Here is a 19,949-nt window from a genome sequence, read left to right on the forward strand (position 1 = left end):
ACGATATATACAAGGGACACGACACGACAAGACATCTGACTGCTACGCCATCTTGGATTCCCAATAAAGAAGGTGTTTCAGAGAAATCCATATTGTGCCTATGTGCTTGCTGAATATGTGTATGTGACCAAGAAAATGTAATTTGACTTGATTAAGGTAGCCTGGTCTGTGGTCCCGGATCTGCTGCCTTGCCAACACCTACAGTCATTGTCATGTATTGCACAAACAGATCTGGGACTAGGCTACCTACCTGTAAAAGTCTTCCACCAAGGAATTGGTTGATACTATCAGTTAGGTTTGGATGGTGCTGTATCAGACATCTGACCCTATCCTACTGAAGCAGATGGTTGGGTCTCATGTCCTTTGTTAGAGGGACATGTGTTTGTATGTGGTCCCCCGTAGTGTACCTAGCTGAGGTGTATAATGGGAGGGGTCATGAACACCGAGCAGTGCGCTGTGGCTCTACACCACATAACACCTGTTATCCCTGCGTCACGGCAACCAGTCACCCCCCACTGGCTCTCCGTCTCCATGGTGACTGACTTTCATTACTGTCAATATTCTGACCATCGTCGTCACCCTTGAGGAGAAAAAAATAGAAAAATATGTTTGGAATCAGAAATTATCTGAGGTCTCTATTCTATGTGTAACAAATTAGTCTAGTCATGTGTAATGGGTCAGAGGAGGATTACTAAATTCCCTTGAAGACACTTTTTTCCTTAGAGACTGATGATTAGTGTAAACTGCAAGGCCAGGCAGCAAGTCAGTTAAATTAGCTGCATATTGAGGAGGAAGTGTTCAAACCAAAGCTACTTTCCCTTTTCCCTAGGGAGTAGAGGGCCATTGGTTATAGCCATTTTGTAATTTGACACACCGCAGGCGTGAGCCATGGGAAGCGGTAGCAGCACTGCGCTGCTGTGGAAGAATAGGAAACGGGAAGGAAAGCAATCTGCCTCGTCATCCTCTGAGCAGGAGAGAATGACTAATGTAATTTGTGGCTGCAGTTATGATGAAACTGCCTCCATGATATTAGCTTAGGTAGAACACTCCATCTGAGCCAAACTGAAGAGGGATAGGTACAGCATTCAAATATGAGCACATACCCTCATTTCTGCAGAGCTAAATAGCCATATTTGAAATGAGGAACTAGAATTTAACATGGCCACCTGATGGTTTAAATCTGAATAAAATAACACAATAAGTAGGGAGATGACAGTCGAATTGAATATACATAATGGATCCACAAAAACAAGAAAGGCTAGATTATTAAACTGTGGACTACAGCTATTTACTTCACACCAAGCATCTCGTATTGAAACGTGAGGACGGAGACAGGCAGGTAACTATCAGCAGCAGTCTACCCCCTTCCTAAAACAGACTGGCATAAATACCAGTTGGTAACACTGCTACCTGGCTTGGGTCATACCCAACTCACTTGTATTTAGGAGTTGTATTTACTTGTATTTATCTCTAAAATACATCAAAGTAGCATGGCATTCATAAATTCATCAGCATTTAACCATACAATTCATTAACTCAAAATAATACAGAGCTCTTACATGTATATAATAGCAGATGTTTGGGCATACATTCAGCAACAGGTAGAGTTTAATCAATGTCAGGAAAACACTGCAAAGGCGGCATTAAGCTGCATCATCACAAATCATATATATATATATTCATTTTTTTCTATAAGCAATAATACTCTATGAAACACAGGCAGTCATTGTGGACATTTCTGAAATTGAGGGGATGAAGTATCCTCTCCCTGTTCCAATGCCTCATCTTGTAAACAGCAAACGATTACACCCTAGCTCAGCGACAAAGACTGCCAGGCGTTGTTCCTCACACACAGTGATTGCTTGTGTAGACAGAAACACAATACAGTATACTCCTCAATGTCCCCTCTACGAAGATGGCTGACAATGAGCTTTAGGGTCAAACCATTCACCTGTTGCAGTGCAATACAAACCAACATATCTAATGAACATAAAGATTTCCTGCAATGGAAAAGTCACTTCTCTGTACTTAAAAAGAACCAACTCCTGCTGTATTATAATTATTTTTGACATTTTGTTATCTAGTGAGCCTGGGTCCATTGTGAGTCTGACTACTTTACACATTGGTTTGTTCTTAACCACCTGTCTCTTTTCTCTCCTCTTCCTCCCTCTCGACCTCCTTTCTCTCTATCTCCCCCTCTTCCTCTTTCCCTCCTGCAGGTGTGCTCAGCCTACCAGAGAGCCTGACTCTGCATCGGGACCAGCAGCGGTCAGGGAAAAGTGGGGAGGGCCACTCCTACAGTCAGTCAGAGCTGCGCTCCATCGAGCAGTGCCTGCTAGCCACACGGGTGGGCAGCATCTCAGAACTCAGTGAGTATGCTTAGACAGACATACAGTATATATTGTACACTGACACACGTATTGGGTTTTTACAATGCCTTTCTACATAGTGTGTGTGTGTGTGTGTGTGTGTGTGTGTGTGTGTGTGTGTGTGTGTGTGTGTGTGTGTAGAGTAAGCCCACTCAGGTCTCATTTTTTTACAGCAACAGAGTAATTTCTCCTGAAGCATCCATATGATTTGCCTTCTAAGATGAACATGTACACCAGAAGTCCAGATAACGAGGTCAATGGCAGAGAATTCCAAATCTATCCATTATTCAAACAATTTAAGTAGGCGTTTGAATGGTCAATACATTTCTAGAAATATATTTACATATGCTTTAAGGATTAGGACGGCAGCAAGGTATTCTGTTTCACCTACAGCCTTTCAGGGAGTTCAAGGATCACTATGAGACATCTGTCTTCTTTCCCCATGTCGTCGTCTGTTGTAAGTGGAACAACTACTGCAACTGTTACACAGATCCTTGCAACAAACCTGGTAAATTAATATACAGTGCATTCGGAAAGTATTCAGACCCCTTGATTTTTTCCACATTTTGTTACATTACAGCCTTATTCTAAAGTGGATTAAATTGTTTTTTCCCCTTTTCCCCAATCTACATACAATGCCCCATAATGACAAAGCAAAAGCAGTTTATTTTTTTTGCAAATGTATAAAAAATTAAAACAGAAATATCACATATACATATGTATTCAGACCCTTTACTCAGTACTTTGTTGAAGCACCTTTGGCAATGATTACAGCCTCAATTCTTCTTGGGTATGACGCTATAAGCTTGGCACACCTGTATTTGGGGAGTTTCTCCTATTCTTCTCTGCAGATCCTCTCAAGCTCTGTCAGGTTGGATGGGGAGTGTTGCTGCACAGCTATTTTCAGGTCTCTCCAGAGATGTTCCATCGGGTTCAAGTCCGGGCTCTGGCTGGGCCACTTAAAGACATTCAGAGACTTGTCCCGAAGCCACTCCTGCGTTGTCTTGGCTGTGTGCTAAGAGTCGTTGTTTTCATCAAGGATCTCTCTGTACTTTGCTCCGTTTTTCTGACCAGTCTCCCAGTCCCCGCCACTGAAAAACATCCCCACAGCATGATGCTGCCACCACTATGCTTCACCGTAGGTATCGTGTCAGGTTTCCTTCAGACGTGACGCTTGGCATTCAGAAAATCTTGTTTCTCATGGTCGGAGAGTCCTTTAGGTGCCTTTTGGCAAAGTCCAAGCGGGCTGTCATGTGCCTTTTACCGAGGAGTGGCTTCCGTCTGGCCACTCTACCATAAAGGCCTGATTGGTGGAGTGCTGGAGAGATGGTTGTCCTTCTGGAAGGTGGTTGTCCTTCCACAGAGAAACTCTGGAGCTCTGTCAGACTGCCCATCGGGTTCTTGGTCAACTCCCTGACCAAGGCCCTTCTCCCCCGATTTCTCAGTTTGGCTGGGCGGCCAGCTCTAGGAAGAGTCTTGGTGGTTCCAAACTCCTTCCATTTAAGAATGGTAGGAGGCCACTGTGTTCTTGGAGACCTTCAATGCTGCACAATTGTTTTGATACCCTTCCCCAGATCTGTGCCTCGACACAATTCTGTCTATGAGCTCTACGGACAATACCTTCGACCTCATGGCTTGGTTTTTGTTCTGACATGCACTGTCAACTGTGGGACCTTATACAGACAGGTGTGTACCTTTCCAAATCATGTCCAATCAATTGAATTTACCACAGGTGGACTCCAATCAAGTTGTAGAAACATCTCAAGGATGATTAATGGAAACAGGATGAACCTGAGCTCAATTTTGAGTCTGAATACTTATGTAAATAAGGTATTTCTGTTTTTTATTTATGATACATTTGCAAAAATGTCTGAAAACCTGTTTTTGCTTTGTCATTACGGGGTATTGTGTGTAGACGGATGAGTTTTTATTTTATTTTATTCATTTTAGCATAAGACTGTGATGTAACAAAATGTGGAAAAGGGGAAGGGGTCTAAATACTTTCAGAATGCACTCTACATGTTTATTTTTGTGAAAACCTCTTCCACTTGAGAATATGTTGAGCTCTTGTATAATGCTCTTAGGGCCATACACAGTACTGTATCTCTTCCAATGGCATTTCGATAAACTGTAGTCCGTTAAGGCCATTTTTGGGTGAGTGAGTGGACGCTTCATTTGAAGAGACACACAGTTCAGTCTGGGAGTGTGGTTGAGTTTATGTCCTCAGCTCATTTCAGCTGACTAACCAAGAAACGACCTGTGATGTCCAGAAGTGCTGAAACCTCTAGTCTAGTCAGTGTAGATACACGGAGCAATGTCATTCTAAGAACACATATAGCAACACAGAAAGGTTTTAATGCTGTCTCTTTCAGATGTGAGGTCTCTAATGCTGTCTCTTTCAGACGTGAGGTCTCTAATGCTGTCTCTTTCAGACGTGAGGTCTCTAATGCTGTCTCATTCAGATGTGAGGTCTCTAATGCTGTCTCTTTCAGATGTGAGGTCTTTAATGCTGTCTCTTTCAGACTTGAGGTCTCTAATGCTGTCTTTCAGACGTGAGGTCTCTAATGCTGTCTCTTTCAGACGTCAGGTCTCTAATGCTGTCTTTCAGATGTGAGGTCTCTAATGCTGTCTCTTTCAGACGTGAGGTCTCTAATGCTGTCTCTTTCAGACGTGAGGTCTCTAATGTTGTCTTTCAGACGTGAGGTCTCTCATGATGTTTCTTTCAGACGTGAGGTCTCTAATGCTGTCTCTTTCAGACGTGAGGTCTCTAATGCTGTCTTTCAGACGTGAGGTCTCCAATGCTGTCTCTTTCAGATGTGAGGTCTCTAATGCTGTCTTTCAGACGTGAGGTCTCTAATGCTGTCTCATTCAGACGTGAGGTCTCTAATGCTGTCTCATTCAGACGTGAGGTCTCTAATGCTGTCTCATTCAGACGTGAGGTCTCTAATGCTGTCTCTTTCAGACATGAGGTCTCTAATGCTGTTTCATTCAGACGTGAGGTCTCTAATGCTGTCTCATTCAGACATGAGGTCTCTAATGCTGTCTGGTTCAGATGTGAGGTCTCTAATGCTGTCTGGTTCAGATGTGAGGTCTCTAATGCTGTCTGGTTCAGATGTGAGGTCTCTAATGCTGTCTCTTTCAGACGTGAGGTCTCTAATGTCTCTTTCAGATGTGAGGTCTCTAATGCTGTCTCTTTCAGATGTGAGGTCTCTAATGCTGTCTCATTCAGACATGAGGTCTCTAATGCTGTCTGGTTCAGATGTGAGGTCTCTAATGCTGTCTGGTTCAGATGTGAGGTCTCTAATGCTGTCTGGTTCAGATGTGAGGTCTCTAATGCTGTCTCTTTCAGACGTGAGGTCTCTAATGCTGTCTCTTTCAGACGTGAGGTCTCTAATGCTGTCTCATTCAGACGTGAGGTCTCTAATGCTGTCTCTTTCATACGTGAGGTCTCTAATGCTGTCTCTTTCAGATGTGAGGTCTCTAATGCTGTCTCATTCAGACGTGAGGACTCTCATGCTGTCTCATTCAGACGTGAGGTCTCTAATGCTGTCTCTTTCAGACGTGAGGTCTCTAATGCTGTCTCTTTCAGGCGTGAGGTCTCTAATGCTGTCTCTTTCAGACGTGAGGTCTCTAATGCTGTCTCATTCAGACGTGAGGACTCTAATGCTGTCTCTTTCAGACGTGAGGTCTCTAATGCTGTCTCATTCAGACATGAGGTCTCTAATGCTGTCTCATTCAGACATGAGGTCTCTAATGCTGTCTGGTTCGGACTTGAGGTCTCTAATGCTGTCTCATTCAGACGTGAGGTCTCTAATGCTGTCTCTTTCAGACGTGAGGTCTCTAATGCTGTCTCATTCAGACGTGAGGACTCTAATGCTGTCTCTTTCAGACGTGAGGTCTCTAATGCTGTCTCTTTCAGACGTGAGGTCTCTAATGCTGTCTCATTCAGACGTGAGGTCTCTAATGCTGTCTGGTTCGGACTTGAGGTCTCTAATGCTGTCTCATTCAGACGTGAGGTCTCTAATGCTGTCTCTTTCAGACATGAGGTCTCTAATGTCTCTTTCAGATGTGAGGTCTTTAATGCTGTCTCTTTCAGATGTGAGGTCTCTAATGCTGTCTAATTCAGACATGAGGTCTCTAATGCTGTCTGGTTCAGATGTGAGGTCTCTAATGCTGTCTGGTTCAGATGTGAGGTCTCTAATGCTGTCTGGTTCAGAAGTGAGGTCTCTAATGCTGTCTCTTTCAGACGTGAGGTCTCTAATGCTGTCTCATTCAGACGTGAGGTCTCTAATGCTGTCTCTTTCATACGTGAGGTCTCTAATGCTGTCTCTTTCAGATGTGAGGTCTCTAATGCTGTCTCTTTCAGATGTGAGGTCTCTAATGCTGTCTCATTCAGACGTGAGGTCTCTAATGCTGTCTCTTTCAGAAGTGAGGTCTCTAATGCTGTCTGGTTCGGACTTGAGGTCTCTAATGCTGTCTCATTCAGACGTGAGGTCTCTAATGCTGTCTCTTTCAGACATGAGGTCTCTAATGTCTCTTTCAGATGTGAGGTCTTTAATGCTGTCTCTTTCAGATGTGAGGTCTCTAATGCTGTCTCATTCAGACATGAGGTCTCTAATGCTGTCTGGTTCAGATGTGAGGTCTCTAATGCTGTCTGGTTCAGATGTGAGGTCTCTAATGCTGTCTGGTTCAGAAGTGAGGTCTCTAATGCTGTCTCTTTCAGACGTGAGGTCTCTAATGCTGTCTCATTCAGACGTGAGGTCTCTAATGCTGTCTCTTTCATACGTGAGGTCTCTAATGCTGTCTCTTTCAGATGTGAGGTCTCTAATGCTGTCTCTTTCAGATGTGAGGTCTCTAATGCTGTCTCATTCAGACGTGAAGTCTCTAATGCTGTCTCTTTCAGATGTGAGGTCTCTAATGCTGTCTCATTCAGACGTGAAGTCTCTAATGCTGTCTCTTTCAGACGTGAGGTCTCTAATGCTGTCTCTTTCAGACGTGAGGTCTCTAATGCTGTCTCATTCAGACGTGAGGTCTCTAATGCTGTCTCTTTCAGATGTGAGGTCTCTAATGCTGTCTTTCAGACATGAGGTCTCTAATGCTGTCTCTTTCAGATGTGAGGTCTCTAATGCTGTCTCTTTCAGATGTGAGGTCTCTAATGCTGTCTCTTTCAGATGTGAGGTCTCTAATGCTGTCTCTTTCAGATGTGAGGTCTCTAATGCTGTCTCATTCAGACGTGAGGTCTCTAATGCTGTCTCTTTCAGATGTGAGGTCTCTAATACTGTCTATTTCAGATGTGAGGTCTCTAATGCTGTCTCATTCAGACGTGAAGTCTCTAATGCTGTCTCTTTCAGACGTGAGGTCTCTAATGCTGTCTCTTTCAGACGTGAGGTCTCTAATGCTGTCTCATTCAGACGTGAGGTCTCTAATGCTGTCTCTTTCAGATGTGAGGTCTCTAATGCTGTCTTTCAGACATGAGGTCTCTAATGCTGTCTCTTTCAGATGTGAGGTCTCTAATGCTGTCTCTTTCAGATGTGAGGTCTCTAATGCTGTCTCTTTCAGATGTGAGGTCTCTAATGCTGTCTTTCAGACATGAGGTCTCTAATGCTGTCTCTTTCAGATGTGAGGTCTCTAATACTGTCTCTTTCAGACGTGAGGTCTCTAATGCTGTCTCATTCAGACATGAAGTCTCTAATGCTGTCTCTTTCAGACGTGAGGTCTCTAATGCTGTCTCATTCAGACGTGAGGTCTCTAATGCTGTCTCTTTCAGATGTGAGGTCTCTAATGCTGTCTTTCAGACATGAGGTCTCTAATGCTGTCTCTTTCAGATGTGAGGTCTCTAATGCTGTCTCTTTCAGACGTGAGGTCTCTAATGCTGTCTCTTTCAGATGTGAGGTCTCTAATGCTATCTTTCAGACATGAGGTCTCTAATGCTGTCTTTCAGACATGAGGTCTCTAATGCTGTCTCTTTCAGATGTGAGGTCTCTAATGCTGTCTCTTTCAGATGTGAGGTCTCTAATGCTATCTTTCAGACATGAGGTCTCTAATGCTGTCTCTTTCAGATGTGAGGTCTCTAATGCTATCTTTCAGACATGAGGTCTCTAATGCTGTCTCTTTCAGACATGAGGTCTCTAATGCTGTCTCTTTCAGACATGAGGTCTCTAATGCTGTCTCTTTCAGATGTGAGTTCTCTAATGCTATCTTTCAGACATGAGGTCTCTAATGCTGTCTCTTTCAGATGTGAGGTCTCTAATGCTATCTTTCAGACATGAAGTCTCTAATGCTGTCTTTCAGACATGAGGTCTCTAATGCTGTCTTTCAGACATGAGGTCTCTAATGCTGTCTCTTTCAGATGTGAGGTCTCTAATGCTGTCTCTTTCAGACATGAGGTCTCTAATGCTGTCTCTTTCAGATGTTATGTCGACATTTGGCCAATGTTATTGCATCTGACACGATGAGCGACCCAAAGCACCCTGTGTGTCCAGCGTCAACAATTATCATCAGAATAAACACTGATCCAATTCTAATCTGAATCAAAATGGAGTCCCAGGCATACAGAGCGCGAAGTTACATCATCAGCGCTCTGTACATGGAATATTTATGGGGTCACTCTGGGACTCATTCAACTGTGTTGACACTGCAAATACAGTGACACAGCTGTAGCGGCCAAGGATACCTCTCGATGCCTCTCAAGCTTATTTCCAAAACGCAGGAAGTTTATCTTGTAAATAGGCCGGATGACGTGAAAGGATATGTGCAAAGTTCAAAATGCAGAATGAATTATGGAGAAAAGCAGAAACGTCAACAATGGACGAGCTATCAGACTGTCATGGAGGGAGAGGATAAAGACAGATGATAAAAAATCTGGCAAAGTTCAATTTAGAGATTTGCATATTGTAGGTATAGTGTTTTTCCAATGGCGTTTAGATGTCCATTTTAGAGTTATCAATTTTTCTGCTCTGTTAGTTGTGTCATTTATTTTAGGTAAAGTCCCCCCTTATCTCAGCTCGCTGATCACCATAGCATCACCCACCTGTAGCACACGCTCCAGCAGGTATATCTCTCTGGTCACCCCCAAAACCAATTCTTTCTTTCCTTCCAGTTCTCCGCTGCCAATGACTGGAACGAACTACAAAAATCTCTGAAACTGGAAACACTTATCTCCCTCACTAGCTTTAAGCACCAGCTGTCAGAGCAGCTCACAGATTACGGCACCTGTACATAGCCCATCTATAATTTAGCCCAAACAACTACCTCTTTCCCTACTGTATTTATTTTATTTATTTATTTATTTTGCTCCTTTGCACCCCATTATTTTTATTTCTACTTTGCACATTCTTCCACTGCAAATCTACCATTCCAGTGTTTTACTTGCTATATTGTATTTACTTTGCCACCATGGCCTTTTTTTTGCCTTTACCATTATCTCACCTCATTTGCTCACATCGTATATAGACATGTTTCTACTGTATTATTGACTGTATGTTTGTTTTACTCCATGTGTAACTCTGTGTTGTTGTATGTGTTGAACTGCTTTGCTTTATCTTGGCCAGGTCGCAGTTGTAAATGAGAACTTGTTCTCAACTTGCCTACCTGGTTAAATGAAGGTGAAATAAATTTTAAAAAGCCATATTGGCATATTTGAAACGGCAGTCTGTCAAAGTCCCCACAAAACGAGCTGTCATCTCTGACATGTTTCAAAAATACCTCAGAGAATCATCATCAGTCAGTCAGAGATTAAATTTGGTAAAATCTTCCTCTGAATTAGAGAGAAATTGATCATGTAATTATGTACATTTAACAACAATGGCCTCATCCTATTCTTGGAAATGTCAATAGCAGACAGCTGAGGATATCATATACTCAGCGCAGGCTATTTTCATATGGAAATCTGTAGAAGCAACCACTAGGGGAAAGTACCTCAGGAAATTATGTCAAAATGATGACCTCAGTGATTGCTTTCTACACCACCAGAAAAACAGTTTTATGTTCATATAATGTGGGGTCCTTATTGGAGCCCATTGTCTGATGTTTAGGAACAAATGAGGTGGTTAGTTCATTTTGAACCAGAATCAATTTGGATCAGGACTCAAATCTGAACACAGATCTTATCATCTCCACAGATCTCCCTGTATCACACACATACACACATACACATTTTACATTTATTTATTGATAATAAAAATAGGCAATACATTTTTTAAACAGTTTAACCTGCTATGTTCCTCTGCTTCTGTCAGAGCCTTGGAGAGAAACGTCCTGGACCTACACAGGCCACTCACAATTAAACACTATCATGGCTGATTGGCAGCAAATCAAATAGCTCTGACTTCACCTGCACAATTCTGTGCACTACACTACACATTCTCCAACTGGAAAGACCAAATTTGATAAGAAGTTGTGTACAAAACATTTCTAATATCGATTCTACTTTCTGTTTGGTCATGGCTCCTGTGAGATGTACTCAGCTTCTACCCCATTAAACAGTCATTACACATCACGCTCTAATGAACGCTTGGCTGTTATGTGGGCACTGAATAGCTGGTAACTCACTCCTAAGGTGCCAACACTTCTAAATCCCCCTTGTAAATATAAGCGGTGTGATTGTACTCCTGAGAAACAGAACTAGACGAGAACCCAGCTCATTGCAACAGTAAACAGGTTTTAGGAGATGATCTTTTGATAACCGTGTAGATCCTGTAGACAAAGCGGGTGGTGCCCTGTTGAACACTTTAAAAATGGCATTATAGTTAAGATGCATACCCAAAGACTAGAGCTATGAAGTCTCCTACTTCCCTGCTCACTGTTGCTGGAAAGAATGAGCTACTTCTTCCTCGCCACCATTATGAGCTATATGGCTAACACAAAGTACTGTCCAGTCCAGTATCCATGGTGACATGACAGCTAGCCGTTTCCTATTCCTGCCTATTATTTATCCATCTGTAACATATCGGTGGTTGTTTTCTGTACTTCAGAAGAAACTCATTGTCTTTGTGTAGAGAAAGGCACAGTTCTGTGGCCGAGAGTGTTGCTGTTGGCTTGTTGTGTTTAGTTATCTCACTCCTCAGCCCTACAGCTGCCTGCCTGCCTGCCTGCCTGCCTGCCTGCCTGCCTGCCTGTCTGTCTGTCTGTCTGTCTGTCTGTCTGCCTGCCTGTCTGTCTGTCTGCCTGCCTGCCCGCCACCCAACTCCAGGAAATGTCACAGGCCAACATCAATAAGAGATGAGGATGGATGTTAGACCATCAAGCTGAGCTGCCTGCCTCAGTCCCCCCTCCCCCTCATTCCACTGCTTAATTAGGGCACTATTACACTGTCATCACACTGTATTGTACTCCCTTTGGTACAATTAGTGTAGCGGGGGGGTGTAGTGTGTAGGTGTGCTGTGTGTGTGTGGTTGTGCTGCTAGCATGTCAAGGCTATAGGGTCTCAATTATACATCTGAATTGCCAGTGTGTGGTGGTTGTTGTTTGTTTTCATCAGATCCGCTAGCCCACTCGGTTCTTTGCATTGCATCATACTGTTCCATACAACGATGCACTGTTTCTCTTATCAGTCGAGCACTGACATCTCCCAGGTCTGCTGTCTGAAAGATAGACTGTTGATTTCAAGCATCCAATTCCCCCCTTTTAGTCATGCTTCCACATGTGCCCTTCTCTCATTGTCAAGGCAAAAACAAAATATTGACAACAGACAAGCCACACAATTATGATGCTAAACAAACCATTTGTCTCTTTGAATGACTGTCCCCATAGACTCATCCCTTTATTGGTACGACTGCATGCTGTTGCATTTCCACTGAATGAGTTTGGTGAGAAATAGATCCCTCTGTTTAGTCTTTAATTGAATGCAATGTGTTGTGATTGTGAAACAGACCCCTACAGTATGTGTGAATGTGAAACCAATGGAACGTGGCATTACACTATAACTCTATTACTTGACTGACAGATTAGCACCATGTCAACCTACATCAGGACGATATATATGTGTGTTTATTTGGATCCCCATCAGCAGATACTCTTCCTGGGGTGCACAAAAAACACAACACATGACAAGTCACAAAACACTGATACACTGATAGACAAGGACAGTCACACAAATGTAACATACAACGATATACAAACAATACAACAACAACAAATTATGTGTTAGAAGCATAATAATGTTATATAAACAATAAGTGTTTTCTGTTATATGCACAGTAACAAAAGCGTACGGACTGATAGGACCCAGGACTCTCAGAATGTCATGCTATGATAGAGACGCTGAACAATCTGCAGTATGTTTCTAATGTATAGTAATGGTGTCATATCGACAAGATGTCCATTTCTGCTCTATATAGTAGAAATAGGGTGAGTACTGGTACTCGTTGTGTCTATGAGATAGCATGAATAGTGCAGCCTTTTGAAAACCCCTCATGTACAGTTTTACTGTGTCTCAGTGGGATTCTAGTTGGGCCCAGCTGTCTCGTTGTCTGGCTTCCAGGTCTGCAAGCCATTCGATGGCAATATGTCCTGTCCCTTTCAGCTCAGTAAATTTTTTTGTGAAAAACAGTTTTTGCCATGCCATTTGAAGCATCTGGAGAATATTCACATTTTATGAGGAAAATCTTTTAAGCAGAGAGTTTGAGTGAAACCGCATGACCTAAAAGTACTGGAGGATTATGCAGAGCATGAGGAAATAGCAAGGAGAGTAGTATGTTCCTAAATATTCATATTTCATAAAAAACAGTTGTGGCTATGCTTTTACTCGACGGAAGCTCCTTCAGAGAGGATGATGATGAACCCCTGTCTGTCTGTGTTTATGTCTTTTCACCATGGGGTCTAGACATTCTCTATATTATCTATCTCCCGTGACACCGTGCGTGTGCATGTGGACACGTTTGTGTGCGTGTGTGTACGCATGCTTGTGAAAACAAGAGGACATTCCCTCCATTTCTCTATGACCTTCTTCTTCTCCAGCTCCTGATTTGATTGTGGATGTGTGTGTAACCACAACGCTCTTTTCATTGTGTCCTGCAGGTGACCTGGTCTCCCGGGCCATGCACCACCTCCAGCCGCTGCATGTGAAGAACCATAGCAACGGGACGCCCATCCACCAGAAGAGCAGCCCAGTACACTGGGAGCCTGAGGCGCTCTACACTCTCTGCTACTTCATGCACTGTCCCCAGGTGGAATGGGAGAACCCCAACGTAGAACCCTCTAAGGTTACCCTGCAGACAGAGAGGTAACACACACCTCAAATGAGACTGTTATATATATGTTATATATATGTTATATATATGTTATATATATGGTTAATCTCTACATTGACGGTGTAGATAGACAGTTATGATTCACAGCTCAGGAGAATCTCTGTCCTGTACTGAACCTCCACATTCATCCCTTGATCAGATAGGTATTGACATATCATGGTAGTACTTTCATTCTATGGTGAACCAAAGCCATTCTGAAGTACGCCAGACAAACCTGTATTCCGTTTTAACAGTGAACCTTTAAAGTCTCCCCCACATCCCTAAACCAGATGTTTTCCTATTGAGGAATACTATTTCCATTGGTTCAATGGAAATGGAGTCAATTGACAGCTTGTTAAGGTATAGCAAGCCATAAAAGTCACCTGTGTGGGAAAACGGCAGGAAATTACTTTTGAAACAGACTCATATCCACACATGCACAGTCAAAGTTGATGGCTTTGATTCAGTCGGTGTCACTAACATAGTCATTACAGTTCAATACAAGTTAGAGGCTGTATGGAGTCCATGTTTTAGAATGTATGGAGTCCATGTTTTAGAATGTATGGAGTCCATGTTTTAGAATGTATGGAGTCCATGTTTTAGAATGTATGGAGTCCATGTTTTAGAATGTATGGAGTCCATGTTTTAGAATGTATGGAGTCCATGTTTTAGAATGTATGGAGTCCATGTTTTAGAATGTATGGAGTCCATGTTTTAGAATGTATGGAGTCCATGTTTTAGAATGTATGGAGTCCATGTTTTAGAATGTATGGAGTCCATGTTTTAGAATGTATGGAGTCCATGTTTTAGAATGTATGGAGTCCATGTTTTAGAATGTATGGAGTCCATGTTTTAGAATGTATGGAGTCCATGTTTTAGAATGTATGAAGTCCATGTTTTAGAATGTATGGAGTCCATGTTTTAGAATGTATGGAGTCCATGTTTTAGAATGTATGGAGTCCATGTTTTAGAATGTATGGAGTCCATGTTTTAGAATGTATGGAGTCCATGTTTTAGAATGTATGGAGTCCATGTTTTAGAATGTATGGAGTCCATGTTTTAGAATGTATGGAGTCCATGTTTTAGAATGTATGAAGTCCATGTTTTAGAATGTATGGAGTCCATGTTTTAGAATGTATGAAGTCCATGTTTTAGAATGTATGGAGTCCATGTTTTAGAATGTATGGAGTCCATGTTTTAGTGTGGTCCCCTAAGGGTTTGCAAATTACGTCTCGCAACTTTGTACAGATGTGCTAAGTTCTCTCGGCCGGCAAACGCAACCAGTGTGTTCGTGCAAACTCTTACCCTGCTGGGAACTGGGTAGCTGACGTCATTGGAACCATTTTGGCTCAGATATACCCTCTGGCTATTTCAAATTCAAGAACATACATGTTTTCTTCTTACAGTCCTACGCAATATATTTTTAAGTAATTCTGTGTTTGATGACTTTATGGAAAATAATTATCTATCTACTCCTGTACATTATCTCTATACATTATATAACCTCACCGGCCCAGTATGTCCACATGCTATGTGGATAACCCCTGCCAGGGGAAGGGGAAGTAGGTGAAAAATCCTAAAGTTGGTTATGAGCAGGCCTCCTCCGGAGTTCCAGACTTTACTGCCCTGTAATGGAGAGCTAACGGCTAATATGTCCCCCAGGTCTTTTTTCCCCAGTCTGCTTCAGCTCTGCGCTCTGCAAAGAAAGGTTCCTAATGAGCAGATTTGTAGAGTGGAATTGGGAAAGTTGTGTGATTCCAATCACGTTTTAAAACTTGATTAGGTCTATGCCTAATTGTGAGTCTTCAAAGATAATGTAATATTTTGAAAACACCTGTACAAATGACTTCAAAATGCCTCAAGGTCACATGTTTCCCATGTCTTTGAAGAGAGTCATTTGCATTTGTGCAGTGATGAAACCTCGAATCACTGAAGAGCAGGATTCTCCCTCAGGTTAGAATAGCATTGATGAATGACAGATTGATGATGAGTGACATATAGCTATTACAAATAAAGGAGTGAAGCTGGGGTCAAGGACATTCAACACATTGAACAATCCTGTATGAGATATCAAGCAGTGACTTAGAGAGTCACATCAATATTGTTCAATATTAACATTACATATATATTCATATTAATAATAATATGTCTATGACAGACAGGTGAAGATACATATTAATATTTGTAATGTCATTTGAAATGGGAACCAGCTGTTAGGGTCTCTGAATAAAGGAGTAGGAGGAATAGCAAACTTTGCTCCAAGACACAGATCTCAAGTCAGTTTTGTGTCCCTCCAACCCGGATCCTCTGAATGGTAATGGTTCGAATTTCTGTAAGCTAAGCTTATCCAAGGTATGTACTGAAACCAGACAACAACCAGACTACCATTCAGCCGATAGCTGATATAGATGACTCCTGTGTGTGTGTGTGTGTGTGTGTGTGTATGTGTATGTGTGTGTGTGTGTCTCCCCCTGCAGGCCGTTCCTGGTTCTACCTCCTCTGATGGAGTGGCTCAGGGTGTCAGTGGCCCACGCAGAGCACCGCCGTAGCTTCTCAGTGGACAGTGACGACGTCCGGCAGGCCGCCAGGCTGCTGCTGCCAGGGGTGGACTGTGAACCACGCCAGCTCAAGTACGGCATGGAAACACACACACACAGGGCACGCAGGCACACACGCAGGCTTGAAACACATTGAGACTTATATTATATTTCCCTCACTAACTTTAAACATCAGCTATCTGAGGAGCTAACCGATCGCTGCAGCTGTACATAGCCCATCTGTAAATAGCCCACCCAATCTAAATACATCATCCCCATATTGTTTTTATTTACTTTTCGCTCTTTTGCACACCAGTATTTCTACTTGCACATCACCATCTGCTCATCTATCACTCCAGTGTTAATTTGATAAACTGTAATTACTACACTACTATGGCCTATTTATTGCCTTACCTCCTCACGCCATTTGCACACACTGTATATAGACTTTCTTTTTTTTCTATTGTGTTATTGACTGTACGCTTGTTTATTCCATGTGTAACTCTGTGATGTTGTTTGTGTCGCACTGCTTTGCTTTATCTTGGCCAGGTCTCAGTTGTAAATGAGAACTTGTTCTCAACTGGCCTACCTGGTTTAATAAAGGTGAAATAAATTTTAAAAAACACACACACACAAACTCAGGATAACCTCACACAGTAAGAATTTGTCCTCACATTGACACTAATCAGTTAACATTCAAATCATGTCCATCCAGAGGATTGATAGGAAGCTGAGTGTAACTCTGAATTCAGCTAATTGATTTCCTTTCCTGTGATTTCCCTATCAGGACAGATGACTTCTGTGCATCCAGGAAGTTGGATGCAGCATCCACAGAGGCTAAGTTCCTCCAGGACCTGGGATTCCGTATGCTCAACTGTGGCCGGACCGACCTGGTCAAACAGGCTGTCAATTTGCTGGGGCCTGACGGCATCAACAGCATGAGTGAACAGGTTAGTTAGACACACGCATACACACACACACACAAATGCACGCACGCCCATACACCCCCACATACACATGAAAAAACTCACATTCTCTCTCTCTCTCTCCCTCTCACACTCACACACACACACACACACACACACACACACACACACACACACACACACACACACACACACACACACACACACACACACGTTACTTACAGCAGACATAGCACCAGTCCACAGGGACACCTTGCAGGTAGGCAAGCACTGGCAAAGATGCTCACACTCTTACAAGCACGAATGCACCTCTTCGGCCTCATGTACACCTGGATGGATATACACACACATGCCCACACCCCCAACCACCCACCCACATTCTCAACTCAATTTCACCCGCCACTTTTTTTATTTATTTAAATCATTTTAGGGTTGAATTGCATATCGATTGTGGCTTCTATCAGTGTAATTATCTGCATCATTTCCAAACCCTCATGTATTTTGGGGTGTATATATAAATATATATATATAATGTGTCTGTAAAATGTAAATAGCATGTATAAGCTGGAAGTAGAAGCTTACTGTACGTGTTGTTGTCCATTAGTTTATTCCAATTAGGTGGTAGAGTTAGGGGGAAATAATAAAGGAAAATATATATCTAAAAAAAATATATATATATATATATTACATTTGATATTTTTTGAATAAGTTCCTCCATTTCTTTTTGTTTTTCCTCTAACTTTCAGTGCCTCTATGGTACAGTTTTTATTGTTATCTTTCTGTACTGTTAGTCCCTCTATTTTCTTTGTGAACTAATATGAACTCTTTTGACCTAAATAGTTTTTGTTTAAAATATGAGTATTGAATTGCATGGCCTCTAAATGCATATTTAAAAGTGGCCCATACAATAAGGGAATCTGCTATACCTTTTATGTTTTATTGGAAAAAGTCAGTTATAAATTCTTCTGTCTTGGTTAAAAAAAGGTTGTCACCCAAAAGGCTTTGATAAAATGTCAGATACCCCCCCTCCCACACACATCTAATGTACCAGCCACATTCATTTTTAATGGAAACCCAGTTTTTAGTTCTAGGCTGTTCTGAGCTGAGGAACCCAACTCATTCCCTTCAGACTGTGTGTCTTTGATGTTTAGACTGACTGAGTAGCCTAGTGGAAACGCTGGCTGTTCCCAGTCACTTAGAGCTACGGAACACTACTCCTCTGAGTTTTCCATGACCCACTCCACATGCTAGTTAATCAACGTGGCTGGAGGGGAACTTTCAGACATGGAGTCCAAGTGAGCTGTGAGCACATCCAAGAAGTCAGATACCGGTCAAACTGAGGATTGTTGCCATGTGTTGATGGCTTCGACCTGTGCACATGTAAGGGAGGTGGTTCGGTGAACCACGTTTGCATGATAGAGTAACCTTGTCTGAGACCCGAAGACTTGTGTTAGCTCCCCGAGATAATGCCTAAGCTTTAGCTCAGCGGGCTAACACAGTATTACCTCACAGTATAAAGACAGTGTAAAGCATCCATACACTGTCAGACAAAAACAATGTCCTTGACATCTGCTTTATTCAACTCACATAACCCTGAACATCTGGAATATCTGTCAAACAAAACACCAGTCCACCCTAACTGTAAGTTGACCAATTAATCATCTGACCCCTGACTTCCTGTGTGATTCATCTACCAGGGAATGACCCCTCTGATGTACTCCTGTGTGAGAGGGGATGAAGCAATGGTCCAGATGCTGCTGGACGCTGGAGCCGACATCAACAGTGAGGTCAGGGACGATGGCAACACCATGTTGTGTAGAATGATTTGTGTGTAGCCTGATCCCAGATCTGTTTGTGATGTCTTGCCAACTCATATGGTAATTTCCATGTTGTGACAAGACAGCACAAACAGATCTGGGATCAGGCTAATTTATGTGGTGTGAGAGAGGAGAAAACTCAGATTGTGTTGTCCCTCATCTGTCCCCACTCCTCCTCTCCTGTTGCCATGCTGTATAGTGTATAGAAGGTCATTATTTCAAGGCATGGGCCACCAAACTGTTTACTGTACAAAATATAATAACATTGTTTACAATATTAATTACACAGACACAACTGTAAGCTCACCTTTTAGCTGTACCTTTGATACGAAGAATGATAAGATAATGTTAAATACTGTACTAATATGTTTGAGTCATTTCTCAAGGAGCCCCTGGTAAGCTTAGGGGGTTCTTTGCTTGTAGCCTACTTACATGTAATGGTGGCCTATGCCTGTTGGTCCTAGCCTTGGCTAATCACCTCATGCATGTATAACCCACCAGCCATCACGCCAGAGTTCATGTCACCCATAATTGTGATAAACCCCAGAACAAAGCACTCAGCACAGCATCCCATGAGGCTGAAAACTGGTTATTTTGACCGCTCATCATCATCGCAGTGAGGTCATAACTTATCGTTAATGCAGCAATGATTCATCTCAATAAAGTTAAATGGAGCATGTGACTGATTTGATTGATTAGGAAGTTTTTTGCTTCCAGTATTTCTGAAGCACCGCACACACACACACCAGTCAAATAGATGAAACATTCATTAAAAATGTTACTTCTGCCTCTGTGTATCCTCAGAGTAATTAAGGAAAAGTAAATTAAAGTAAAGCAAATTAGAGAAAATTTTGAAACTAGTCTTTTTGCTTCAGAGGCTCTGAGAGATGCTCAAGGGAATATGAGTTTGTGTGCTTCGTTCACGGGTCTGTCAACTGACTGTCTGCCTGATAGGAGATATGGTCTAGTTACTGAGGTCACCTTAGGTCAGTCTTGGGCTCAAACTGGATTCAGAGTCATGTCTATCGCTGTCAGACACACCAGGGCTGGAACAGAGTGGAAAGTTTAAAGA

At 42.4% G+C, this 19,949-nt stretch overlaps 1 protein-coding gene across 3 annotated transcripts in view; it reads left to right on the forward strand.

Moving 5' to 3' along the window:
• Positions 1 to 19,949, forward strand: part of LOC112218999 (ankyrin repeat and BTB/POZ domain-containing protein BTBD11-B) — a 120,206-nt gene that overhangs the window by 87,089 nt on the left and 13,168 nt on the right. For all 3 annotated transcript variants that reach the window (XM_042301642.1, XM_042301640.1, XM_042301641.1), the window contains exons 2-6: positions 2,220 to 2,369; positions 13,386 to 13,590; positions 16,075 to 16,227; positions 16,922 to 17,084; positions 18,758 to 18,847. In XM_042301642.1, the coding sequence (XP_042157576.1) occupies positions 13,406 to 13,590; positions 16,075 to 16,227; positions 16,922 to 17,084; positions 18,758 to 18,847 (591 nt within the window). In that variant the 5' untranslated portion in view covers positions 2,220 to 2,369; positions 13,386 to 13,405. The remainder of the gene's footprint in view (positions 1 to 2,219; positions 2,370 to 13,385; positions 13,591 to 16,074; positions 16,228 to 16,921; positions 17,085 to 18,757; positions 18,848 to 19,949) is intronic.

The sequence above is a fragment of the Oncorhynchus tshawytscha genome, linkage group LG19, assembly GCF_018296145.1.
Source record: "Oncorhynchus tshawytscha isolate Ot180627B linkage group LG19, Otsh_v2.0, whole genome shotgun sequence".
Classification (NCBI taxonomy): Eukaryota; Metazoa; Chordata; class Actinopteri; order Salmoniformes; family Salmonidae; genus Oncorhynchus; species Oncorhynchus tshawytscha.